Here is a 27,971-nt window from a genome sequence, read left to right on the forward strand (position 1 = left end):
TGGCGGCGCCCACGGGGTTACCGTGAAAATTGTCTGTGGAGCAATATTTCTTTTATTACATTGCGGGAATGTGGGTAGTGTATGTATACTTGGATCAGCGCGCGTATGTGAGGAAAAAGCATTGAGCCGCCTAGCACACTTATTTAATACAGCTATGATGACACCTTGTGGTACGCGGGAAATGATGGTACGGTACGACGATGATGAACTGAGCAGCAGAAGAAGACTAGAAAGGAAAACCCGGAGGAGGAGATGTAGTAGCAATGGTAGTACTAGTTGAAGAGGAAAGAAAGGGCGAGTAATTCGGTGGCCGCAGGCCGCACAGGTGGCAGACTGTGGCAGGAAGTCCACCGCGCAGAGGAAGTGGCTACGGACGGTGGTCCACGCTCGCCGGAAGAGCAGAGAGTGATCGACAAGTGTTAAATGGCCTTGTACAGCGCTAATAGCACCCGAATATCATTCCAACTTCGTGATCTTGTAGAACACCCAGCTGTGACAAAAAGAACCAGGCAAAAAAGTGTTAAGGAAAAGTATCGCGAGACCTACGGGTTATAAAGCATATAGAGTCGAGTGTCGTTAAAACAAAGTCCCATGCTAAATGAAAGTACTATCGTTATAACCGGTGTTCACTATAAGCGTGCACGGCGACATCGGGGGAAAAAGTTCACCGACGATTACAGCATTCCCTAATGCGAAACTTGCGCGCAGCTCTATACGTGTTTTCATTTCGCGATATATTGAGGCGAATAATGTGAGATAGAGATACAGCAGAGCTGGCGAACGTCGAATATCTTATCCGCGGGTGAAGCGCGTCGGCTTTTATACGTGATACGTCGAAGGTTCCAGTATAATCACTGGTGCTCCTGTGGCTTTCAAAAAATACTACGCAATTCGCGTCGCACATACAATCAGATTACAAATAACGTTGGTGACAACAGCCAACGGATGGAACTATCGATAACGTCTAACGAAAGATCTCTGGAAGTATGTCAAAAGTAAAGGGAACAACAAAGTAACTGTGCCTGATACTATAGATGACGTAAATTACGGTGATGACGTAACCAGCAAAACTGAGCACTTCAATCACTACTTCCAATCAATATTTTCCGGCACTGCTGCTATTGTGAAAGACTTACCAATTCCTACCGACTTCGAACAAATGGAAAACATAGAAATAACAGAACAGGGAGTTGCTTCACTGCTCAAGAACGTTAAAGTTAGCTCCGCATCTGGTCCTGACCACATTCCAAACTATGTCTTAAAGAACTGTGCTGCATCTGTCGCCCCATTTTTAGTAATTCTTTTTCAGGCATCTATCGAAGAGGGGTCCCTGCCTAAAGATTGGAAAAGTGGTAACGTAGTACCTGTATTCAAAGGCGGCGACAAGACAAAGACAAAAAATTACAGACCTATTTCACTAATTAGCGTCTCATGTAAGCTACTAGAGCATATAATTTATACCAACTTAATGAGTCACTTACAGAGCAACGGATTCTTTTGCCCCACGCAACATGGGTTTCGCCGGGGATTCTCATGTGACACTCAGCTAATCGAGTTCACCCATGATATCGCATCATCAATAAATAACGGACACCAGGTCGACTGCGTATTTCTGGATTTTCAGAAAGCTTTTGATTCTGTTGCACATAACCTTCTACTCATAAAATTGTCTGCCATCAAAATTCCAGCATCACTGATGAAATGGCTTGAGGCGTATCTTACTGGTAGAAAGCAGCGTGTTGTGCTTGAAGGACTGACCTCATCAGAGACTGAAGTCTTATCGGGCGTTCCACAGGGGTCCGTCTTGGGCCCACTGTTATTTCTAATATTTATAAATGACATAGGAACGCATCTTTCCAGTCACATACGCCTGTATGCTGATGATTGTTGCATATATCGCACCATTACGTCCCCTGCCGATTCATGTATCTTACAAAATGACCTTCTAACAGTGTCCACGTGGTGCGACAGCTGGAGCATGAAATTAAACTCTGCCAAGTGCAATGTCATTCGCTTCACTAACAAGAGGGTACCACTTGCTAAAGATTACTTTCTAAACAGTGAACCATTGATCGAGGTAAATAGTTACAAGTACTTAGGCGTTGTCTTTAAATATAATCTTTCTTGGAATGACCATATAGAGAGCGTGGCGTTAAAGGCTAGTCGTATGTTACATTTTCTAAAACGTAATTTCTGGAGAGCCCCCCATAAGGTAAAGGAAACGCTTTATTTAACAAACGTTCGTCCGATGTTAGAGTACGGCAGCTCTGCCTGGGACCCAGAGACAAACACAGCCATTAACCAACTGGAACGAATACAGAAACGCGCCGCCCGGTTCGTTACTGCCAACTATGATTTCACTCAGAGCTCATCACAAATACGTGTTAACTTGGGATGGCCACTTCTCGAGAACCGACGGAAATATTTGCGGCTTAAACTTTTCTTCAATATTTACACAGGCAAGACTGGTTTGTGCAGGGACACATACATAAAGAACCCAAGCTACATATCGCCTAGAACAGATCATTCGCTAAAGGTGCAAGAGTACAAATGCCGTATCAACCTGTATAAGCATTCCTTCTTTCCAAAAACTGTACATGATTGGAATAAACTGCCGCTCGAAATTGTTACAGCAACGCCATCTGTGTTCGTAACTTTGTTGTCGAAACATTTATATCTTTAGTTCTAAAATGTGTTTCGCTTCGGACAGAATAGGAGATTAACCTTTCCTGTCCGCGGCTTTTTGCCTTACTCGCTGTTCTTTTTTTTCATTACATTATTCTAATTATAATTATTATTAACATTATCATTGCGTCGTATTATGTACTAAAGTGTATTTATATTGTATTTCATAACCTCTAGTGTAATGTTGTGTTAAGTACTGTGTTTTCAATATCAATATTTTGTTGTATTGTGTATTAGATCTATCCTTTTGTAACATCAATCATCTGTATTTCCATCATTTGTATACTCCTTCCCCCTACTCTAATGCCCAACATTGGGCGCTGTAGGTATGTAAGTAAATAAATAAATAAATAAACGTTCGAGAGACTTCTGATACATACAGGCACGCCGTGCGTCGAGGTATAACGCTTAACATTTGTTAGCTGGTGAAAAGCAGTGATCGAAGAAAGATGAAGTAGTTATCGGTGGACAAACGACGGCGCGCTACTCTGGCGCCATCTCGTAGCAGTCGTTGCCGCTGGCGCAGCATTACGCTTTTCTTCTCGCGCTTTCGCCCTACCCTCCTCCTCCGCTGTCTTCCTCGCGCACTCTTCGCTCACGTCGCTGTTTTTCATCCCCCGCTGAGCTCCGCGTTCGTTCTCTCATCCGCTGCGCTCGTTCGCTCGCGTACAACGCCGAGGCTCGACTCTGGAACGGGCACCTACGTGCTGCGCTGTAAAACATTGCGATCGGATCTACGCGAAAGTAATGCCAGCGTAGTGTCTCCGATAGGCCAGCAAAGGATCTCCTGTCGATTTTCATAGCTTCCCGTGCCGACAGATGACACGTGAACAAGGTTGAATAGAAAATGCGCTTTGCACCGCAGTTATTGCGGAACCGTTCTTTTCGTAGGATCACATGGTATTGTTACGTTAGCTTGCCGGTTGCGCGCCAGCCAAGCCAAGCCTCTCGTCGAAACGCGAATGCGCGTCCGGAACCTACTGTTTCAAGTTGCTCTTGCGGAGTATTTGACATTCTTGCTACCAGAGTACATTTTTTTTCGGTTGCCAGCGAACAAATTCTTGCTTAGCTATAAGCGCTATTGCCTTTGAGCTCAGATATTCAGTTTGGCTATAGCTGTTGAATACCCATCAAAATGAGCCATAGCGAAACGAATTTTGCGTGTAATGTATTGTATTCAATATTTCGTTAGGTCTATGTTCCTTACATTGAAGTTCAACTTAGCACAAACAGATATAAACTAGGAAAAACAGGTTTAGACGTGATTTGCGGGCTTCTTTCATTGAATAAAGGCAGTAGTGGGCTGCCGCTTACCGCGTCCTCCTTACGGCAGATATTTCTAAGTGTCGGACTCCATTCCAAGGCGTCGTCAGTTCCTGCATGTCAATTCGTTCTCAATTTCGATAAGTCTGCCCGCAACTTCAGGAGTAGCCGAGGCCACCGTTTTTGAATTGCGTGTCATGAGTTATAGCGCTCTTTAGAACTAAATAAACATTTGCCAACTACCTTAGCTTTCCATCTTTTTTTTATGTCCAGTCTCTCTTCGCTTCTCTTTACGCTACCTTCATTAAGAAGCTGTCCGGCACCTTGTCATTACGCTAGTGTCATTATAATCTGCCAAGAAACAAACGAACAAATTCATCTTCGCCAAGACGACCATGCTCTACTGGCTTTCTTCTCAGGCAACGAATGAAAACGCACTGTGCGTCGCAATACTTTCAGTCTTATAGATAATTATTAAGGAAAATTGGTAATTAATGGAGTTTTGCATGAACAGTTGCTCAATACTAATGCGGCCATCTGCATGTCAGTGCACATCTTAATTTTCCGACGTGCGGTCTATGACATAATTTACTTGAAAACGTATGCGTGGTATAGTCGTTCATGAGCTACTTATATACAAATAAAAGAAGAACGTCGTGGCCAGCACTACGATAACCGAAATTGTATAACAAGGCCAAATTTATGTGCATAGAATAAATTTAAGGAGATTAGTTATTTCCACAGTTTAAAATATGGCAAGATAAACACATTAGGCAGTGTTGTCAGCTACAAAAAAAAAAGAAACAACTGATATGATGGTTAAATTCCTAATAAAAGGCACCTTCTGTTTGCCGTAAATAGTTATGTACTGACGCTAGGTGTTTTCATGCAGCTGAATTAGTGTATACGCACGAAATACAACGCCAAACGTGAAGAAGGATACTCTTCCATGAATGATGGCACATGAGCCGTGTGCTTCGAAAAGGTGAGTTTGAACGGCAGTTCTTTGAGAAGTTCCTCATAGGTCTCGAGAGCCGACGGACAGCTGACTCCTATGGCCTGAAATTTAAGAAGAAAAAAAAATGACAAACGTGAAATTTCTAACTAGTGGTGTAGAAAGTCAACACAGCAGACTTATGTTCACTAAATACCGAGAGGGCCACCGAACACTCCGTATAGCCCCAAAAGCTTAAGGACACAACAACAACAACAACAACAAAAAATGTGGAAAGTTCTTGTGGAGCAGGTTTGCATGAGTATAACAATGCTAGTGAATTTATTAAAGGCAATCATGAGTGAAATACATTTAGTGTACGTCAGTGTACGTGCGAATAAATATACATACAGCTAGGTAATTAAGAAGATTCCGCTGGCTTACATGGTTGAGGAAAAGTCCATTGACTCTAAGCACAGCAAGCCCCATTGTAACAATTTTTTTGATGAAGTCCCAGTGTTCGCCTAGGAAGGTGAAAGAAAGAACGATGTATAATCCCAGTGTATACAGCCTCCACGACGCACCAACATTTCAGTAATAATGAGGTTTCAAAAAGAGATCATGAATCCGACACGTACCTTGTGGTTCAGTGCTGATAGGAATGTCGGTAAGGTCGTTGAAAACTACGTCAAACTGTCTCCCTTCGGTAATGTATTCCTTCATTTTCTTCACGCAGTCATCTATAATTATCTTTCAAAGAGAACAGAAAAAAAATGTTCCACTTCAGTTCAAGAAGACAAGGAATGAAAAGAGGAGAAAAAGAAAGAAAGAAAGAAAGAAAGAAAGAAAGAAAGAAAGAAAGAAAGAAAGAAAGAAAGAAAGAAAGAAAAAAAAAGAAAGGAAGGAAGAAAGAAAGAAAGGAAGAAAGAAAACGAAGGCTGTTTTGATTGTGACTGATGCAGTTAGAACGTCCAGCGTTTGCGACAATAAATACGACGTAACATTCCGAAATGGCGCACACTTTCATCCGCTTTTGCCTTGCACGCGCTTCACCTCGCTAATACTGAGCTTGCAAACGAGCCAGCTTTACAGGACACTTCGATGCACTACGAATGTCTGCAAAAAAGTGAGCTCACCTGAATGTTTTCGACTTACATGGTACGTCAAATGAATTTTTGGGTCATTTATGCCACCTGCCATATTGAAGCTCGGGTCACACGGAAAAGGAAAACGAGAGAGACGAAGTGAGGTGGGCAGGGGGCGTTGCCTTGTATAATGCCGAGGAGTCGCCAGGTTTCGTTTTCAAATTTACCGTCACGTTCTAAAAAGCCACAAAGTGCCGCCTTCTTCAGCTGCACATGATCGACACACAGCCTTTGTTTTCTCCTGGCCTAAGATAGCGCGAACAGAAAGAACCAGTCACGGCAGACTAGAAATAGCTACAACACCCGAAACGCGTATAGCGCACCGCCCCTCTGAGCGCTAGCTGCTCCTGTGCCACATCGATCGAGTAAGATGATACGTTCCTTTCGTCGTGTACCATCTGCCGCGGAAGCTTCCACGAAAATGTTATTACTACCACGTTGGAAACAAATGTGTAGCATGCGCGACTGGGCTCATTTAGCATTTTTTTCGTAGCACAGATCTGTACAAGGGCATGCGACGTAGGAATTCCGGGAAAATGTCCCGCCACAAGCAGTCTCCCAGCGTCATCCAGGAAGAAGATTGCGCTAAGAAGTAATTAAGATTGGCGAAATTCTCACCCTGGAGCTACAGCGTTTTGTGGAGGTGACTGACTCGTCTTCGTCACGGCAACACACCCTTAATTGTCGGTTTCAACTACTTTGCGTATGCAGCGACGCGCAGACACTCACCTCGTGGTTGGTTCCCTTGAGTGTGTCGAGAACATTGCCGCAAGCTCCTCTAAGATGCTGTCGGCAGGCGCTGATCACCATTTCGTCAATGTGCGGTGCCGTCAAGAATAAACATTTGGAGAGCAATGGGGCCGTTCAAGTCTCGGGTTTCCTTTACTGATTAACGCACCCTCGAAAGTTTCGTTCAGACTAGGATGCTCATCAGAATGACCGTTCACAAAGTTAACTCAACAACAGCGTTAATATAAAAATAGAGTTGGTGCTACGGGCAGACCAAAAGATAAAGAGAGGCTGACCGCTATCTGCTTTGCGGTCTGTCTCTCAGACCGCAAATCTGCGTTATAATGTCCTCGGGTAGTCTGAAAACGGTTTAGTCATACGAGGAATCGCGTGCCGCAATGCCAATAATTTATCCGGACCGCTTTTAAAATGTGTATACACTCTCGTGAAAGTGGACTGCCTTTCATGCTTCTTTGCGCGGTGATTGTTTCGGAAATATATGTAATCAAAGACGCAAACGCATTACTGCAAACATTGTTTCGCTACTGCATACGTGCTCAACAAGAGCGCCAGTACTAATGAGGACAAATAAGCGTGGAAAAAGGAAAGGATATATCCACCATGGTGACGTATTTGGGTCTTTCCTTGAGCAATTCACATAGAAGGCCACCGTCGCCGCCTCCTAGTATGAGCACCTCTTTGTCCGCGTAGCTGACGCTGGGATACTTCATCAAGCCGTGAGTGTAGTTGATGTCCTTTTCGGCAAGATCTAGGGCGTCGAGTGAAACGGAACTCCATGAGTGAAACTCCGTAAGAAACATTCCCCGCACAAGTGATTTCATAGGTTTTAGGTTCTGTTCACAAGGAAAAGAAAGTTGAAGGGAAGGATAATTTATACGAACAGTATTCATCCCTGTAATACATTTATGGTAAGTACCCGACTCTTGTAGGAAAGCATGATAAATAGCTGTGCGAATTGCACTTCGAAGGCGTCGACAACAGGATGCATATAATTAAAACTTCTTTCTGGACGAGTAGGTGCATACTTGACTTAAATATTGTAACAGCGCCAACACATGCATCCACAAAGTAACAAGGACGAGACACAAGGCGTCCTCAGCGCTTGTGTCTCGTCCTTGTTACTTTGTGGATGCATGTGTTTGCGCTGTTACAATTTTTAAGTCAAGAGATGTATATATCAGCATCGTTTGATGAAAACCTCGTCGGAAAGCTGCTTGTCGTTTTTGTTAAGGTAAGAAACGTGCTCATGAAAACGCACGATGCCTTGACCCAAATTCAATTTTACGGACCTTAACATTATGTTTGTAACGCTTAGCGTTTAATACTTTTAGTATTTTAAGCGCACTAAAAGCGAGCCACATGGAATACGTATTTTTAGCGTCATGCATCGGCGCACTTACTTGACGGCATACGTGTAACCACTAACGTGCATAAAACCTAGGTGACTGCCGCCACACTTATCAATAACATTAAATGTACATATTGTGTCAAAAGGTCGTTATGCAAGTAACGCATAAAAAGTATTCTCATTCATACATCGGCACGCTGCAGGCTGCTACGTATAATATTACGGCTCGTTCCACAATACGGAAAATAAACAATTTGTACTGTCCGATACCGCTGATGATGCAATGCGTGTAGCATGCATTGTATCCCAACAGGTTCTAAGCTACCTCCTGTTCTTTTTAGTCGGCTAAAATAATTTTATTATTCTTATAAGAATTAAATAGTCAATATCAATCGAAAGTCGAGTACAGCCAGTATACTGGACATCACTGACAGGCACTTACGATTTGTTTGTTTTACACGTGTGATTTTTTTTTTTCTGTACGCTCATCGTTCTAAAGGGTTATCATTCCAGACAGTGTTTAGGGAGTGTATGTGCATCATAATTGGTGCTTCAAGGAGCCTAAATATGCAAGCATTTCGTTCTGTACGTAGCCATGCAATATGTGTATTTCACTACAATGTACCTACGTTTCCTCTCTCATAAGGCAAGCTAAGACTACCGTACATAAAATCAGTAAACGAATAAACTCATAGCGTTGATGGAACGCGACGTTAAGATTTCGAGCAATGCTCACTTTGAAGATCGTCCAAAAGAAGGCAGTTTCCTAGCGTAGGCGAGTGCAGTATCTTGACGTGCTGGTACTTGGACTTCTCCTCAAACACAATCTTGTCAAAGTCGTACTCGAGAATTCTCTCGTCCGAGGTCGTGTAGTAGTTTGGCACAGGAGTTCCTCGTTTGATCAGCGGGATTCTGCGGGATAACAAGAACGTTCTGTCTTAAGCAGAGTGTTTCGAACGTTTTGCTTCTGTAAGGCTCGGACTTGGACACAACGTGCTAGATTTAGAACGACAGCAAGCGATATGACGTAACGCATGCGCAAGCAGGTATGCACGAAAGCAGGCAAACGTGGTTTCACACTGTCGCGAAAGTCAATATGTAGCACGATGCTTGGTCATTTTATTGGGTATTAGTGGAGCAAAAGACCGTGTCGCAAGAGAGAGGACCATGAAAACCCGGATCGATGCATGCGCATGTCAGCGCTCTCGGAAAATCAATTGTTGTCTCTACGTTTAGTAATATTTTCCATTACGTTAAACTCGATACATAGACGTCATTGCAGCCATTGATATGCAATGTTGCGTAAGCCCGACAAACCCGACACGTGCCTCTAAAAATCCACGACACTAATAAAGTCCCTGCTATGAAGATACACTGAAAGTTAGCTAGATGATGCCTATTATTATTACCTACATGACATATGATTAACTTTTGTTGTAACTGCTCATGATTGGCGCTTAGAGTGTCGCGGTAGTAAAGAAAGAAACATTAATGATTGCTCTATTTGTAAGAACCGGTGCTGATATATTCCACTGGAGCTGGTATTCGGGCTGGAAGGCTACTCATGCTCGTCGAATACCAGCGCATAAAGAACAAGGGCCGAACGTAAAGCGTTGTTTGTGTCTTTTTACGTTCGTCTGTAGCTTTTTACGCGCTGGTATTTGAAGATCATAATATATTGCGCGTATTTTTTTTTCGCAGGCTCTACGACTGCACCTCGAAAATAAAATCGATTGCGGGTGTTACTATAGTCCTCACATTTTTTTTCTATAACAGCAATTGGTTCAACATTAATAGCGGCTATTCTTGAATAATTCCAAGATCGACAGCAATTTTCCCGTCTCACGCTCACGTTGCAAGACCGGCGGTGTTGTCAGCTCCATATTAATTTGCTTTCTGTAAGAATTTCGCAGGATAATCACAGTAAAATGTATGCATCGTTCTGACGTTGAAGTAGGTATATATATTGCTTGATTGCGTCGACGTGAGCAGCTGTGTGGGGGAAGGGGGGGAGGAGGAGAGGGGCTGACGCTACAGGGTAGCCTTCAATTTTTCGAGAGTGAATATTTCACATCACATCGCTGCTTTTTAATGCGTGACTGTACCGGAATCGCAGATATATTAACCTCCGCTGCTTGCGGGTCGTTATTCAGTCATAACTAAATTAGTAGATTTCGCTCGAATCTCCAGAGCGGAGTATCTCGCTCTTCCTGCTCGTTAGAGATTAAAAAAAAGAGAAAACAGTGTCATTTTATGACACCACTCGAGACCGCACAGCGCTTTAAACTCTGTGGCCGACATCAATGCGAGACGCGAAAGGCATTCGTTTACATGCTAGCCGATCTGTCTGACCGATGCAGCGTATGCTAGTAACGCTCACACGTGACGCGTCGACGTGCTCAGTATTAAAAGCACCATACAGATGCAGGCACAGTAGTCGAAGCACAGCCCTCGAGCAGAGTGAACATTACGAATCGCGAACAGTACGCGTACAGGTACTCAAGTAACACGCCGTTACTCGAGTTCCTATTTGAGCGGTGTGCTCCTGCAGCTGGCACGCTAGTAAAACATTAACCAGACTTTCGGGTAGCTACGACAATAAAGTCGCAGTTTTTACTCTCCCTGTTTCTTGTGCACCGCGTTGTATGCACGAACGTTATTTGTTCGCGTCTGTTCTTGACAAGCCATAGGTTTACATAGTCGCTCCCATTGACTAAACTATTCCTGTACAAAAGGAAAGTAAGCGATTAAGTCAAGGCGAGAAGACGTGTTCCAGCCATTATCACTGCCGGTGTTAGCGCGCTACGGACTGTGTAGGACTGGGGAAGCTTTTTTCTCGTTTTCTTTTCTTTTTCTGCGTTTTATAATGCCTCGGCAGTACGACAAAGGAAGAAATGTAAACGGAACGTCTCGATGTCGTCAAGCCCATAAACGATCACGTGATTCAGCGTGTATTATGAAACGCAGCGCTCGTTCCTGCTCAAGCGCGCCCAATAAACTTCATGGGCTCCCAGGTTAACTGCGGCTAATATAAATGCCAAGCCGTGTTTCGGTCACTCTTCGTTATAGTCACGCGCATACGCTTGGAACTGGAAATGCCACGTCCGCGAAACGCATTTCTCGCACTAATCGTCACCTTGAAACGGATGATTTAGCGAGGCCATTACGGCTTGCTCCGTTGACACAAGCAAAATGAATAATGAGCAACGTAGCAAGCAATAAATGATGAAAACTGCGGCCCGTTGCTAAAGTGCACTACAAGCAAAAGTTCTAAAACACTACCGATGGCGTTCAGACTCGGTTTATCGAGCTAGTGGAATATCAAGAGCAGGATGCTTATTTTTTTTAATTATCGCAAGCAACTCGGACTTGTGCGATTTGGAGATGTGCGAGAAAGCAAATAAGAACGATGGGGGAAAAAAAAAGAGGGACCAAGACTAATGCCCCAGAAAAAAAAAGAACGCTACGGATTAACGCTTTCGCGGTTTTGTTCAACTTACGGCCTGGCCTCGCATTGATGTGAACAGAGTTCCGACCTGCGTGGCACGAGAGAGACATTGCACTGTATAGGCCCTTGAAGAGAATAGACGAAAGAATAGAAAAAAAAACCATAGACAGATGAGTGCGTAAGCAACAGACGTCTTCACGTCTGTTTGAAGAGTGTGTAACCGGCGGAAAAATAAAGGTTAGCGTTTGCGCCACCTCACTTCATTTGGGTATTTTTGTGCAATCACGACTTTCGGGCAACACATTTCTAAGTTCAGAGGGAGTGGTCTTACCCGCGCCGCACTACTTTCTCCCAGAATAGCTTAAACAGTAAGCCGAAAGTTTTGCAAAGGATTACCTTAGGTGCAGGCTGAGCCTTCATATATATACATACATACATATATATATATAACAATACGCAGCCATCCATTCATGTTTCAGCACATTGGTTATATACTTAATTATACGCGTTCTCTTCATTTTCACTAGAACTTTGTACTGATGACCACCATGCTCGATGTGATCACGCAAATAGCTTTATGCCCAAAGATCCCATTTCTTAACTCCCCTGCTTCGTATGGGGCTTAGGCTCGTCATGATGTAGCACAAAAAAGGCCTACCTTTGGCATATCAATACAAACGCTATATGAATATGTTGAAGATGTTATTTGCATCTGCACGTTTTCACTATTACAGACAAAAAGGAAAAAGAAAGAAACCATAGAAAATCAAACGCAGGCAAACGAGCGTCACCACAGAACGTCTAGCTATATACTACGAATAGAAACACATTCACAAAACTGGAAAAAAAATCACTTTTTTTGCAAGACGATGTCAGTTATGATGGTTTTAACGGGGACTCTTTTTGCATTTTCAAACTTTTGGGGCTGATATGTACGGTCGCATGCACACAGAACTCGTTCATGCGTTCATTTGTGGGCGCTTACCTTTCTATACGAGTTTTGATGCTCTCTTTTATTTTCAGTTTGAGCTCTTCCATGACCTTGAAAGGTTAGGGCAAGAGACAAAACGTACACCTGCTCTCAGCTCTGCCACACGCATATCCGAAAGAGAAAACACTATAGACGAGCTACATTTCGTTTACTTTAGCTTTAATGTTGTTTGAGACAAGCGATTTGCGAAGCAACAGGCCAAGTTTATACGTGGTCGTAGACTACGTAGTTAGTTTTCACAATACACGCACATCTAGGACATGGTTCGATGATGATATGCAGCTTCACAGGTTGTGTGCTTTTAGGACTCGGTGTATAGGTCCTGAAATCGGGACTATATGATAATAAACTTCTCTTATCATGCGGAACGCGTTCTTCTTGCGAATCTCGTAAAACTCGTATACAGATGGGTTCATTTGGAAGATTGGCAAGTCACAACCGTCATCTGTCCTCCTACTGAGCTGCACGCACATGGCTAGGATTTCATAATGAAGACGACTCTGCAAACAACCAATTTCTTTCGTTGTTTTCCTTTGTTTCAAACGCCGCAGTTTGGAACTATGAAGGTACTTTATACGTGGTCTCTATATTAGTGCCTCAAGAGTTCCGAGTACGCGGATATGATTCCTCTGGTTTACTTGTATTTCGGTAAACATTTGACCCCTTCTCACCAAAGAGGAATGTGTCGCACCGCTTTCGGCGTTGAATAAGCGAGAATATGAACTAGTCGTCTTTACTTGCGAAAAACATGTGACCTGTCAAAGGTCACCGTCCGTGGACAGGACTTCGCTGAAGCTAACTCACGGTAAACAGCAATATAAATATTTCAAACGCGTGGATGTTTACCGATTTACAGCGATAGAAATCTTTCAAATTCATGGATGTTTACTGATGGTCAGTTGATCCAGAGACTCTTTGACAAGGCCAGCCTTGTACTACGTGGGAATTTCAGCGCTAACATTGACATCATCAGAGAATCAAGCGCGGTATAGTGTATTGAAAGCTTTCAAAGTGACGAGTACGTTAAGAGAAGAAAGCCATGACCTACGCACCTGGTTGGTGAGAGGAGAATCAGGATTCGCGTCTTCTATGGTCACTGTTAAGAAGCCGTTAGAATAAACCGTGATGAGGCAGGACAATCTGAAAAGGAAACAAGCCGCATTTCAGGCCACACTTTTAAACGTACCACTGGCCGCTATAGGGTTTGGGAAAATGATTGCTGCTGGCGTTGACGTTGTGCTTTGCTGCATAATTCCTAACGGCCCCACGCATGTTATATTTACACTGAACAAACAGCGCTGCAGGAGCGCCCTACTAAAAAAAGGACATAACGCATACTTCGATATCGTTCTTTTTGGAATAAGGATTGCATGGTTGTTTTTGGCGTTTTTGCTGAAGAGTAGGAAGGCGTTGTGCCCCTTCCGGTGGCAGTTCCCAGCCTCCTCATCACTCTCCCTTTCCTGTATAGTTTTCACATCTTTTGAAAACAAATTATAGTAATAAATAATAATAATACGCTGGAAAACGGAGTCCCCGCTGGATCGACATGATTGCACTCATGAAAAGCTATCACGTTTATTGTGCTTTTGTGGTATGTAGGTAGTCTGCGTCCCTAAGCCTGAGGAATTCGATAAAGGAGCGCGACGGCACACTGAGTGGCGCCCTGCTCCCGTAAGATGAATAGGACAGTTTACAGACTACCCATACACTCCTTCCAGGCCACTTTTAAGTTCTTATAGACGGGTCTATAGAAGTCTTTATATGCTCTATAAAGAAAACTCGATAATGAATCTATTTGGTCTTATCTATCGTGGGATTTAGAGTCCCAAACCGGGTTGATCACAGACAGTTTTTTAGACTTTAGTGCGCAAAAAAAGCACAAGGCCACAAGTCCCCATGATGTCATTAGTCAACACGTAAACTCAGCAAAAATTAAGTCTCGTACTGTACAGCTTTTCGAGACGGTATGCAATAAATCAAGTGGATCAAAGCCGGAGTCACTCGTTTCACTCCACTATGGCCCCTTTTCCATGTCTTTCATTTACACTATGCTTTACCAACCGTGCCAGTCAAAACCGACGCTATCTTACTGTAACTATACCTTTACTCTGCGGGCAATCAGTTTCTGTTGATGACGTTGGGAAATTCGTGCATCTGCAACAGGGACTACGCCTTACCCTGCCGACTCGGCTGTGTAGAGATAAATGTGCGAGCCCGTCGTGGCCAGCTCGTGCTTTCGCACCAGGCCCAAAGTGGACAAGACATCCTCCACAGATTTCACAGCTGTGGATCTTCGTTCTGCGTGAAAGCATAAATGTTGGTGCCTCATACGCGCCCTCTTCGAAGTATTTTGCGAAATGAAACATTCTCGCTTATAGAAGCTTTTGCGCTGTCGAGCACAAAATGAAATCATCATCATCGTCATCATCATCGTCGTCGTCGTCATCATCATTATCGTCATCGTGGTATTTCTATGTCCACCGTAGGACAAAGGTCCCTCCCTGCGATCTCCAATTACCCCTGTCCTGCGCCAACTGATTCCAACTTGCGCCGGCAAATTTCATCATGTCATCACCCCACGTAGTTTTCTGCCGTCCTCGACTGCGGTTCCCTTCTCTTGGCACACATTCTATAAGTCTAATGGTCCACCGGTTATTCATCCTATGCATTACATGGCCTGCCTAGCTCCATTTTTAAAAATCCTAATGTAAATAGGAATATCGGCTATCCCCGTTTGCTCTCTGATCCACACCACTCTCTTCGCGTGTTACGCCTAACATTTTGCGTTACATCGCTCTTTGCCCGGTCCTTAACTTGTTTTCGAGCTTCTTTATAAACCTCCACGTTTTTGCCCCATATGTTAGCACCGGCAGAATGCAGTGATTGTACACCTTTCTTTTAAATGATAGTGGTAAGATTCCAGTCAGGATCTCGTAATGCCTGCAGTATGCACCCGAACCCATTCTTATTCTTCTGCAAATTTCCTTCTCAAGATCATGGTCCCCTGTGAATAATTGACCTTAGATAAACGCACTCCTTTGCAGACTCTAGACGCTAACTTGCGATCCTGAACTTTTGTTCCCTTTCCAGGCTATTGAACACGATGGTTGTCTTCTGCATATTAATATTCAATGGCATTCTTAGACTTTCTCTGTTAAGGCACTCAGTCATTTGTTGCAATTCGTCCCCAGTGTTGCTGATCAGGACAATGTCATCTGCAAACCGAAGGTTGCTGACATATTCGCCGTTGATCCTCACTCCAAAGCCTTCCCAGTTTAATAGCTCGAATAATTCTTCCAAGCATGCAGTGAATAGCATTGAAGAGATTGTGTCTCCTTGCCTGAACCCTTTCTTGACAAATAGCTTTCTACTTTTCTTTCAAATAAAATATGCCTGACATAATATATTCTGTTTAACGAAGAAGCTACAGGTTTATTGCCCGCATCTTTCAAAAAGCAGTGAATATTTGCTGTCGTTATCATCATTTACAAAGCAAGTTTCACGAAGTTGTTCTTGCGAAGTTCGAGCTTGCAGAATCACTGCGTTGGTGACGAGAAATCAAAAGCTGCAGAGCAAGCAATAGAAGTTAAAAAGTAATCAAGTGTTTTAAGTGTTTCCAGTCTGATCACGTGGCGAAAGGAGTCGGGTATGTGCATCGTAAGCATAAAAAAGAGAACTTTTTTTTTTCACTAGTAGGCAAGCTTCAAGCCACTTAAATTCAAAACGTTGCCTTACTTGGGCTTTCGACGGCGCTTTTATCCAGCCACACATCCATCATTGCCGTACGAACAGTCATGGTGGCAACTGTATCTGCAATTAAAAAAGAGCAAATGAAACAAACATTATGTAACACAGAAGGAAAAAAAATGTACCTAGGAACAGGTAAGTGTATTCCATTTCCACTCTCCTCTGGTCCAGCTATTCGGAGGTGTCGTAGTCGTTTCATGCGCTGCAACTTAATTTAATGAACTAGCGGGACATCTATGGGAACTGCAATGCCCTGTGACTCACATCAACAAAATGCGCTTTTTCACACATTAACTTTTGTTCCTCAACATAGTTACATTGTACTTTCGTGTCTCAAGCAATGAATAAACAGCGTCTGTTGTGAGTTTACTTACTTTTGACGTTTAATCGATTTATGGTCTACGAAAAGTATACGGGATTCGTCTATGAACATTTTGCCGACTTTACGGACGGACGTCCATGGGCTTTTACACGGTTCGTCCAAGTAAATTTGTTTAATGAAGGTGTGTCGCCAGCGTCGGGTTTTTTTCTGGCTGTATAACAGAGTGCATTTACTTGTGCACCAGTGAAAAATGAGGTGAAACAGGCGTTGCGTGACTGAGTACAGTCTCGACAGTGTACCGCCGGCGTTCTCTACGTACAGAGGTTAAGACATTTGCATAGAACGCGGTCCTGACGACCGAAGCAGCTGCCAGAGCAGGAGACAACCAGCAGGGCGAAAAGATACAGGGCATACTCGTAACGTTAGCCTCGCATGCTCCACATTCAGCCGGTTTTGTACGACGTGTTATCGCTAGTGTCGCAAGCGCAGTCTGGAGCACGCGGCTCAAGAGTTTTGGAAAAGTGTCTTGACCTCTGCGCTTCACCGCGGGTCCGAACCAACGAGCTAGAAATTACGGCAAGACTGAAAGAACACACGAAAATCTACGTCGGCGAGAGGTGCTAGAGGACCCCTTTAGATTACATTCACTGGGCCGAAGTCAGTTCACTCAAACATGACGGTTTACTCGACAAGACAATGCTACGCAGACCAAGGTTCTGTACTGACGCCGTTCAGTCGCGTCGTAGTAGACGCCAAGACGACGCTAACGTCAGCACTCGCGTGACCTGTGCTTCGCCCGTGGCCACGTTTTCACGAGCCTTTCAAACGCTCCTCCCCCCCACCTCCTTCTCCTCCGCCCAAGAACGATCGCGCACCACGAGCCGTAGGTCACGACGGAGAGGCCGGGAAAGCAAACACAACGAGAGCCAAATCCACAGCCAGAAAAATACAAAGACCTAAACGAAGGCAAGTGTAGGAAAGAAAGGATGAGAAAAGAGAACAGGAGCTAACCGGAAGCAAAGGAGTCAACCGGAACAAGAAGCTACGAAAGGTGTTCACTTATATAAACAAAAAGAAGATCTTCTAGCATCGGTCAGACGCGGCTTCCTAGCTGGAGATCGTCACAATAAGAGTGGCGGTGGTGCCATGGGCAGGCACGACACTCTGTAGTGTAGTTCCTACAAATAGCAGTGCACGCCATTGGTGAGTTATCGTCGCTAAGCACGATAGCCAGCGCGATAAAGAGAGCAAAAACAAGCAAAAATAGAAAGCCGTCGTACATTAATGCCTCTGAGGTACCTGAAACAGTCTACAGCTGAGTCTCAGAAGTTTCATGCAGCTCCGTTAGCAACGCGGGACAAATGACCACTATAAATGTACCTCAGTGTTCATACCTCGAGGTACAACACGTAGTTTGACCTAGTGTTGGACTAGTGTGGGCTAGTGTTGCATGAGCGTCCCACGCCATGAAGGCGCTCTTAAATTTTTTCTTGTGAGACATTGTGCACTAGTATCGTACAAAGTATTGTGTGTCACCTTAAGCGTCTGCCGTGAGTACTGTGTGCATCATTTCATTTATCGCCGCATTCACTTGCTAGGCGTTCCACCAGGCAAACCTTCCCAGTTTTCATTAAAGGTCTCATCTGTCTCTTCTACGGTATATATATATATATATATATATATATATATATATATATATGGCTTCTTATGATATGAGATATATAAGAAGCCAACAAAGTCACCAAGGACAACAGATGAGAAATTAGTTGCATCTATTAATTGAATTAAACAAAAGATCACGTACTCGTGACGCCTGCGGGGATTTGTGAGTGGTGGCGCTGGCTAACACTCCCAGGGTTAGTTCTAGTAGTAAAACACAAATATCCCAGAAAGTGGACGGGAAACGGACGAAAAACTGGTAAGAGCATCGCACGCGTAATGCGAAGACGTGGGATCGTTCCCCAACTGCAGCCATTTGTCTTTTCATCCATTTTCATTTACATTAATTTATCATTTTTAAATGCAATTAGTAAGTAGGAGTGATTTCCCCTATGTTGTCCTTGGTGTCTTTGTTGGCTTCTTATGCTTAATAAAAATCGGGCCCTTAGGGTCTCTCTCTTCTCGTTTACACACACACACACACACACACACACACACACACACACACACACGCGGGTGTCATATATATATATATATATATATATATATATATATATATATATATATATATATATTAGACCAGTTTTACTCAAAAGGTCCGAATGGCGTGCGCACGTCAGAAAGGTGCGAAATGTGGAACAAAAGCATTGAATAAATAAACAAACACATCCTTGCAAATGGTATGCAAGTGTAATAAACACTTTCAATTTATATGCAGTAGCATCACAAGTATACTACCGCAGTGGTCACGATAATTCTGCTGCCTTCGGACAAATCAAACGAAATCGACAGAAGCAGAAAATGCTACCATATTCTAGTGAACTCCGGTGCGGCTTTATATTGTTGGTTTGTTGCTGCCGGTGTAGGGTCGACGATCGAGCCTTGCTTCAGTGCGTGCGTTCTGGCACTATGCTGGCGTGCCAATGCATCTCTGAATGCTACTGGATGTCAGCTGCCAATCAATAGTTTCGCTCCGCCTGCGCATCTGGAGACAGCTGTGACAGCGTTTCCGAAGGCGAACAACAAACAAGCGAATAGGGACGCAAGTAAACAGCACGCATCTTCAAGGTCTGTGCAGACGAGCTGGAACATTCAAAGGCTCTGCAGCAAATGCCTGTATTCTGAGGCGAGTGCGCATAGATTTATTGTATGTTAACGAAAACGCTTTTTGCGGCACAGTGTTTCTATTGTAAAGTGAAAAGAAATCCCCAAGTGCAGGGACTTTATGAAACTTCGATATATGTGAGAAAAATTCCCTGTGATCTTACAAGGCGTCCCAACTATCATGCACCAAGGTTTAGAAATATGCATATACCACGTTGCTGGACAGAAACAAGGTAATCTTTGAAGCTAAACATTTGGACAGAATTGCCTGTCTGGTTGGGAAATTGATTAGGACTTGAGACTGACTCCAACCAAATAACTGAATTTTATTAGCCCGACGTTTCGGAGCCCATTCGGCTCCTTCTTCAGGGGGTTGTTCTTCGGGGGGTGGCGGTGTGCCGCTTTTAAAGCATCTTTTTTGAAGAAAGGAGGGGGGGAACAGGGGAGGTGTGGAGACACTTCACAGACGGAAAGGTGGGGGGGAACAAAAGGAAAGGGGGGTGTGTTGTTGAGCGCTTCCATGGTGCTGGGATGACCGGTGCTGGGGGGAGTGCTCGCGAGGGTGCCCTTGATGGGAGGCGGGGGGGGGGGAGGTTACAGGGGTCGCGCCGACGTTCTGTGTTGGTGAAACAAGCGGGAGTCTACCTGGCTGTGCGTCCTTTTCTTCTTTTCGTCAGGTCGCCAAGGCCATGGACATACACCGAGGGTAGGTTGCCCTTCACGCGGTTTATGTTATTCCCCGTATTCTGAATGTGCCATGACTCCAGTAGTAGTCTCTTTCGCCAGTTCGTTTCTGTTTGAAGGATTTCAGTTTCCTTGAAAGCAATTTTGTGGTCGGCGTCTTCAGAGTGTTCAGCGACGGCGCTGCGAATACGGTTGAATGTCCTGACGTCGTTCTCGTGCTGTCTGATCCTTTCTTTTAGATTTTTGGTTTCCCCGATGTACGACGCCGGACAGTCGGCACAACTGATTTTGTAGACGACGCCTTGAGCTTTTTCTTTAGGTGGACGATCTTTTGGTTTAGGGAGGAGGATATTGAAAGTGTTTATTGGTTTGTGCGCCACTTTGAGGCCTTCTTTTTTTAATATTCGGCTGAGCGCTTCGCTGGTACCTCTGATGTACGGGATGGACACTCGCTTCTGGGGTTGGGGAGAAGTCGACGGCTGAAGGTCCCGCATTTTGCTTCTTTTTTGTTGTCTGGTTGTTTTTCGAATGAAGTCATCTGTGTAGCCATTCCTCTTAAGTTCGTTGAGAACCGTTCTCTTTTCTTTCTTTAGATCCGATTCCGATGAGGAATGAGTTTCGGCTCGTTTGAATAAAGAATTTACAACAGATGCCTTGTGGTTTGCCGGATGGTCGGATTGGAAATGAAGATAGCGGCCTGTGTGGGTTGGTTTTCGGTAGACTGAAAATTTTAAAATGCCGTCTTTTCGTGTAACTTGTACATCTAAGAATGGGAGTGATCGGTTCTGTTCGCGCTCATATGTGAACTGTATATCCGGGTCTATGGAGTTTAAGTGTTTCTGCAAGTTTTCGACTTGGCTCGTCTTCACGATGCAAAAACAATCATCCACGTACCTGAGGAAGACTTTTGGTTTCGGGGAAAAAGTATTTAAAGCTCTCTCCTCGATGCTCTCCATAGTCAAGTTAGCCATGGCAACGGAAATTGAGGCCCCCTTAGGAGTTCCTTTAACCTGTTTGTAGCAGCTGCCTCGGAAGGTGAAATAGGTATTGGACAGGCACAGTTCGAGAAGGCGGCAGATCTCGTCTACACTCAAAGGGGTTCTCTCAATATCGTCACGTTCCAGTGCATCTCTAGTTGCGGAAACAGCCAACTTAATGGGTACTCTTGTGAACAGAGAGATTACATCAAAAGAGACCAGACATTCATCATCTTCGATACGGACTTTTGATGTGAGTTTGATGAAATTCTCGGAGTCGCGCACGTGCGATGCTGTCCTTCCGGTGAGTGGTGATATGATCTGATGCAAGTAAGTGGATAGTGATCGTAGTGGGGAACACGAAAAGTCTACGATTGGTCGTAAGGGGATTCCGGGTTTATGGAGTTTTGGCAAGCCGTAGAAAGCTGGGGCGGATCCGTTCCTACAGATTAATTTTAGGTAGAGATTTCGAGAATTTGGGTGGTTGCGGAATATTTCAATCAGCGTCTTGTTCAGCACCGACTGGGTTCTCGTAGTGGGGTCCTTCTTTAGTCTCTCGTAATCTTGGCTGTCAAGTAGGGCGGACGCCTTATCCTCGTAGTCCTTTATGTTCAAAACAACGGTTGAGTTCCCCTTGTCCGCCGGTAGGATCACTATGTTGTTATCTTCTTTCAGCGTTCTCACAGCCAGGTAGACTCCCGCTTGTTTCACCAACACAGAACGTCGGCGCGACCCCTGTAACCTGCCCCCCCCCCCTCCCATCAAGGGCACCCTCGCGAGCACTCTCCCCAGCACCGGTCATCCCACCACCATGGAAGCGCTCAACAACACCCCCCCCTTTCCTTTTGTTCCCCCCCACCTTTCCGTCTGTGAAGTGTCTCCCCACCTCCCGTGTTCCCCCCCTCCTTTCTTCAAAAAAGATGCTTTAAAAGCGGCACACCGCCACCCCCCGAAGAACCCCCTGAAGAAGGAGCCGAATGGGCTCCGAAACGTCGGGCTAATAAAATTCAGTTATTTGGTTGGAGTCAGTCTCAAGTCCTAAGGTAATCTTTGCCGTCGCTTGGAGATAGAGGTTATTTTTTTCATTGCGACTAAATACATAATTAGTCCTAATTAATTGATTAATCAGCTTCTCAAATATTCTAATTAGATGAAAAGTGTCAACGAGAAAATTGTATAGCAACATCAAAGACTCCCGATGCAGCTTTCTCTTGCTCAATACGTGGTACATAAAAAGTGTTTTCCGAGCGTGAAAAAAGCCCGCGAATACACGAAAAATTGCCACACGACATTTATGTACCACGTATTGAGCAACAGAAAGCTGTATCGGGAGTCTTTGATGTTCCTACACTATTTTCCCATTGATACTTTTCATCTAACTATACTATTTGATCGAGAAGCTGATTAATTAAATAAGACTAATAATCTAATTAGGCGGAATGAAAAAAAATAATTTGAGTATCTCCAAGCGACGCAAACAACATTACCTTGGTTTTGCCCAGCTACGTGGCATTTGCATATTTTTAAAATCGTGGTGCATGATGGTTGATTGGGACAGTGTGTGTGCATATATATATACACGCATTTCAGTTGTTATAGCTAAGCGAAACGAGTAGTCGTCGCCATGACAGTGTAACTACGTCGTTCTTTTATTTTAATTTCAATAAAAAAGCAAATCTTAATTCTATTTATGTTCATTTTTATGCCATTTCTCGGAAACGGTAAGTCAGAAAGTAGCACTAGTACTCTGACCTCTGAAGACCTGCAAGACCGCTAGAAGGAAAGTAATGAGTAGTTCACTGCATGCTATTTGCAACGCATGTAGATTGTACGCATCCACCGGCAATTGCGAGGCTGGTAAAAAAGGTGAAGAAGCACGCTTGAGCCAGCCAACGCATTTTCGAGCTGTGTATATGCCTGCGCTCAGTATTCGTTGTCAAGTGAGCGAGGGGCTCTTCCTTTTGTAGAAAACAATAAATTCCTTAAGACGAACAGCTCCGTGACGTGCAGAACCCCGCGTATGTGTTATACATTTCTTCGTTTCGTGTTGTGTCTTTCGAGCAGGGCATGTGAATATGATTGTAACTTGCACTAGTCCACACACAAGTTCTACAGGACTTGCTTTCAACCGGAACGTCAGTGTGATAAGAACGACCTTGTTTTGAAACAAGGGCCACGGAATACTTAATGTTATACTAAGGTCAGACGACATACAAAAATGTTTGCCAGTGCACGGCTAGTCAACGAAAACAACAAAACGCATCAACAAAGTACACCTGCTTGCTCAACGAAAGCACTCCTCCTATTCTTGAAAACCACAGGACTTAATGGAGACTCAGTGAACAACTTTAGTGTGTATGCGTGTGCGTGTCCATGGGTATTAATGCCACCTGTGTGTTCGTCGTTCAAATATAATATTTCTCATCTAATACTGCAGCCGCGTACAAAGCCCTCAGCCAGACAAGAATCTCAAGTGTTTTTTTTCCTTGAAGTCAGCGTCGCCAAACCAAACTATTTGGAAAAGCTGATATCGCCCAGAGGCATGGTACTGAGCAGCATCTCTGGAAAAAAGATGACGTGATCTACGAGTGAAGCCAAGATGTCAGAATATTTTCCAATTTGTCTACAGGTATTAAATAGTAACAAAAGAAAAAAAAACTTATCAAGACACCAACGCTCGGCCAAGCAAGCACGTTTAAATCTCCGCCCCGTTCTTTACTGACTTTGAATGCTGTGGCCTGCCAACTTGGTGCCATTCTGTCCTTTAAGTAATTTGTGGAATCGCTTGTCCGTGATGTTGGAGACGCTCACATATTCTGAACCGCAGAATGCTAATTCAAACAGAAAAAAAGGACATATACGTAGATAGTCCAAGCAGCAAGTCAAGAATTGCGTTTACCTGCAACGTCACAGTAACGGCGCTATTTTGCGCACACCAAAGAAACGTGTTCCGAGGAACTCGGTTCCTGTGCCAACGTTGGGCGCTCGACATCCACTTTTACTGTGCCCCGGAACGCGGGCGATCCGACTTGAGGTTTCAAGAAAGGCTGCACTGAAGCTACAGACGTAACATGCAAACTGCACCCGCTGGATGACGGGCAGCAAGTTTGCAGAGACATTGCTGCAGTTTGCTGCGGGATGCAAGAGTTACAAGCTTTTTAACGCGATCCTTTCTTTTCGAACTCTCGCGGATTTTCCTGACGAAGGTTGCTCGGTGATGCCGGGTGCTGGTGCTGTCACGCCGAATAGCTCACACTTAAAAAAAAGAAAAGTGAATCACGTGCTCGATGCTGGGATCGAACTTAGCTATACCCAACCACAGCAACCCTATATGCTCTAACCATTAGGCCACAATCATTCATTCGTTCATTCTTTCACAAAACTTTATTCCTGAAGAGTCCTGAAGCCCGGTCTTTTCAGACCGAGGCGGGCCGCGTCCACTTCAGCACCGTCAGTCCGAGCCTTATGTCCTTTCCCTATGCTTATGGCGCCATCGTGGACCCTCTGGACAGCCCGTAGTTGATCTTGATATGAAGATCTTGATATCATCTTGTGCCAGTAAAGCCATTTTTCTTCGGGGTCGGCGAGAGTCGCGGGACAGCCCGCCAGCATGTGTCTATGTCAAGGATGCCATCGCACACGTTACATTCTTTCCTAATTGCTCTTTCGGGGTGAATTTTATTTACGAAATACGGAGTGGGGTTTTGCAGTAAACGCAGCGTGACTGCCTGAGCCCTGTTCAACTTTACGCGTGGCAGCGGGAATTGCCTACGCCCCAAGTAGTAGTATTTAGTGATGTCGTTGTAAGTTAGTAAATGATCTTTATGCTCCCCGGAATGGTAGTGGGCGTCGGTTCGGTTCTGACCGGCACGGCAAGCCAGTCCTCGTTCCGGGTCGTTCGTCACCTCGTTGAGGTAGAGGCGAGGCTCGTCCACTTGCCCCATATGTGCAGGAAACCATCGGATTTCAGTTTTTATAGTTTCAACCTTGTCGATTATTTTAGCCGCAGTCCCAGCGACATAGCCTTTGTCAAAGCTCTTGATTGCAGCTTTGGAATCGCTATAGATGAAAGACCATTTATGGTTCCTGATTGCTAGAGCAATCGCGGCTTGCTCCGCCACCGCGGAATCCTTAGTGAAGATGGGGACGGCGTCCCGTACCTTGCCCTGGCAGGCCACAATCATGCGCATGCTTATATCGTGCTCACGCCAACCAGCTATTCGACTATGATCACCGCGTGCTTTACATTGCTTAGCACGTATGCGCGATAGGACAATGCGTGCGCGCCAGTTTTTCCTTTGCGTCAAAGACGAAGGAATGAAATAGACAAATTTACATCATCTTTAAATTATAGGGTTTTACGTGCCAAAACCACTTTCTGATTATGAGGCACGCCGTAGTGGGGGACTCCGGAAATTTCGACCACCTGGGGTTCTTTAACGTGCACCTAAATCTAAGTACACGGGTGTTTTCGCATTTCGCCCCCATCGAAATGCGGCCGCCGTGGCCGGGATAAATTTACATCATCTGACTAAGTGCTTCACGAAAGTTTCGCTTCACATATATTTCAATGCGCGCGTTGGATCTGTATAATATTACTCAATTTTCTTTTATTACCCATATGTCTCGCGACTAATCGTCCCTACCCCCCTTCCACATCCCACATCCCCCACCAATAAAAATGAAATGAAATAAAAAAATGTAAATAACAAACGTGAACGGGGACGGTCTCTAACCGAAAGAACCGAAAAGAATTCAAACTGCGCCGCTCATAAAGGATACCTTCCGCGAGAATACCTTCACACGCCACGAAGTCCCCGTCGCGACTTCCCGCACAACACTGCGCTCGTCGGGCTGCAGCCTCATCTTTTTCTCCGGGCGAAATCAATCGATGCTCCACGAACGCAGACCCACCGACCGCGCGGCAGCGTACCCCAGTAGCGCTGTGGCTCCAGTAGCGCTCCGGTAGCCTCATCGAAAGCTTCACGCACGAACGGAGTATTTGGCGAGATTACGGTTCAATGTTAAACCCGTCATTATTCGGCTTTTCAATGTTTCGGCATTTTGAGGCTACAGCCGAACGGCCGGTGAAGCTAAGAGAAGAGCTGCCTCTAGCTCAAGAGCGGTATGTCACATTACGTTGGGATGAAATGTCCAACTTAGGAAATAAAAAACGAGGACGGCGGGTAATTCCAATTCAGAAGTTATGATAAAGAGAACGGGAATATTTTACATAAACGAGAGATGTGTATTTATTAGGAGGGGGGGATAGGCATAACTCTCTTTAGGCGAATGAAATAGTAAAGCCAATGTTGTACAGTTCATCCATTACTCTTGTATTCTCCGGTATGAACACTCCCGGGTTTACTGTGTTTTGTGAGTGTATAGCGTATTTTTGGTCTTCTATGGCTGCACGGAAGTCCCTATAAGCACACTCTCGGCGAAGAACCGTCAGTACGACTAACGAGTAAGCCATCGACATCGCAAACTAGGAGCACGCACATTCTCTAAGATTTCACTCTCTCTTTCGACACAGCTCCGGAAAGAACGGTTCCCTTACCTTAGCCGGATGCCCCACGATTTGGCGCCACTCTGGCAGGACGCGCCGATTGCGTTCGCCGATGCTTTTGCCTCTACTGCTGCCCGCTGCCTTGATGATCTGCATGAAACGGTCAGTGACGTAGGTTCTGCGCGAAGCTCGGCTCCTTCGTCACCGGGGTCGGCGGGGGTCCGGCGTCGCTGCTCTTGGGCGCCACTCGTCGGGAAAGCAGCTGCTTGCGAACTTTGGCTACGAGGGGCCAGCTGATCTTGCGGCCGCCTTGGTCGTCGACTCTCGGTGTTCCGGGCGTCCTAGTCCTGCGGGCGGGGCCAGCCAGGTTCGGCAGGGAGCAGATCAGGACGGCTTGCATCGCGGCAACGCGACAGTGCGGCCGTTGGAAGCAGGAGCGGCGAGCGGCGCTCTCGCTGCTGCAGTTCGACCAGCAGTGCGCCTGCGCGGGATCATTGAACGGTTCGTCTTCGGGACGCCGCCGCCGCCAGACCATCATGCCAGACTACGATGACGCTCGCGTAGGCGCGCGGCGAGAGAGAGAGAGAGAGAGGAGTTGCCTGAACTTCGCGCTGCCGTGGCAGTGTCGTTTGTTTGTGTGGGCGAACACTGCGCATCTCTTGACCTTTCTATCCGTTGTTTCGAACGTGCTGTTACTCCTTCCGGCAAGCAGGCGTTGCTTTTCTTGCTTCTTTCGGTCCCACAGCGCCTTTCCGGTTTCTTTGGCCGTTTTTTCCCTTTGATAGCGCGTTTCTTTTGCACGACAATAAGTTCTTCTCCTTTCTGCTCGAAGTGCGTGTCTTCCGTGTTTCATTCTTTGTGAAATGGGATGTGGCGTCAAGGTCCGAATAATTCATTTGAGAGGATTGCCGAAACCCCGTTTGGCGAAAGGGGATATAGGGCTGAGAACGGCGGCCATGCGCGAATCTCTGGTGACCTGAGTGTCTCTTAAAGCTTAAAAAGCCGCAGGCTTTTCAAGACTCTTTTCAAGACTAGTATATTCTCCCGAAGGATATAATCGTCTTTGTCCGGTGCTTGTCGCGAAGTCCAGCGCACTCCCACCACGAGGTAGCGAAATGGGATTAAAACAGGCTTAAAACCTATCTCAGGTCAACCTCTGTTAATTTTTATTTAATTATGCCACGTATGTTTTTCTCGGTTCCAAATACTACCAGTACTTTTCTTCTAACAAAGCAGTCAAAAGAAGTTGCTTACTTCATTCGATATTTTTAAATAAAAGTCACGTTCCAATTATCTTTCATCGTCATCGTAAGATAATTGGTATAGTACTCAGAACCTGCTTTATTCGGTGGCTATACTTTTACACTCCCTACTACCTTTATTGAGCTTATAACAAATTGCTTAC

At 44.9% G+C, this 27,971-nt stretch overlaps 1 protein-coding gene across 4 annotated transcripts; it reads right to left on the bottom strand.

The window, feature by feature from the left end:
* Nucleotides 1-34: 34 nt before the first annotated feature.
* Nucleotides 35-27,684, bottom strand: Sms (spermine synthase). Of its 4 annotated transcripts, none has more exons than XM_065454394.2 (13): nucleotides 26,618-27,677; nucleotides 16,300-16,374; nucleotides 14,742-14,862; nucleotides 13,617-13,704; nucleotides 12,559-12,614; nucleotides 11,626-11,661; nucleotides 8,862-9,037; nucleotides 7,369-7,525; nucleotides 6,757-6,844; nucleotides 5,521-5,632; nucleotides 5,327-5,406; nucleotides 4,892-5,007; nucleotides 35-490 (listed from the first exon to the last, which is right to left on the bottom strand). In XM_065454394.2, exons 2-13 carry the CDS (start codon nucleotides 16,358-16,360, stop codon nucleotides 457-459), a joined length of 1,125 nt encoding a protein of 374 aa, XP_065310466.1. In that variant the 5' UTR covers nucleotides 16,361-16,374; nucleotides 26,618-27,677; the 3' UTR covers nucleotides 35-456. The 4 variants fall into 4 exon arrangements, with proteins under 4 accessions (XP_065310466.1, XP_070394838.1, XP_070394840.1 ...); XM_070538737.1 differs by lacking the exon at nucleotides 35-490 and adding an exon at nucleotides 3,962-4,061 and having other exon boundaries at nucleotides 4,861-5,007; nucleotides 26,618-27,684; XM_070538739.1 differs by lacking the exons at nucleotides 35-490; nucleotides 14,742-14,862 and adding an exon at nucleotides 3,962-4,061 and having other exon boundaries at nucleotides 4,861-5,007; nucleotides 26,618-27,683.
* Between the last annotated feature and the right edge of the window lie 287 nt (nucleotides 27,685-27,971).

This window comes from Dermacentor albipictus, chromosome 5, assembly GCF_038994185.2.
Source record: "Dermacentor albipictus isolate Rhodes 1998 colony chromosome 5, USDA_Dalb.pri_finalv2, whole genome shotgun sequence".
In the NCBI taxonomy this organism is placed as follows: Eukaryota; Metazoa; Arthropoda; class Arachnida; order Ixodida; family Ixodidae; genus Dermacentor; species Dermacentor albipictus.

Bases quoted from the DNA above. Each gene is read 5' to 3' on its own strand.
- Sms (XM_070538737.1), bottom strand. From the start codon at position 16,360: ATGACTGTTCGTACGGCAATGATGGATGTGTGGCTGGATAAAAGCGCC. The intron at 12,615-13,616 runs GTGCGTAGGTCA...TAACCTTTCAAG, and splicing joins ATTCTCCTCTCACCAACCAG to GTCATGGAAGAGCTCAAACT. The intron at 5,407-5,520 runs GTACGTGTCGGA...TCACCTTCCTAG, and splicing joins TATCAGCACTGAACCACAAG to GCGAACACTGGGACTTCATC.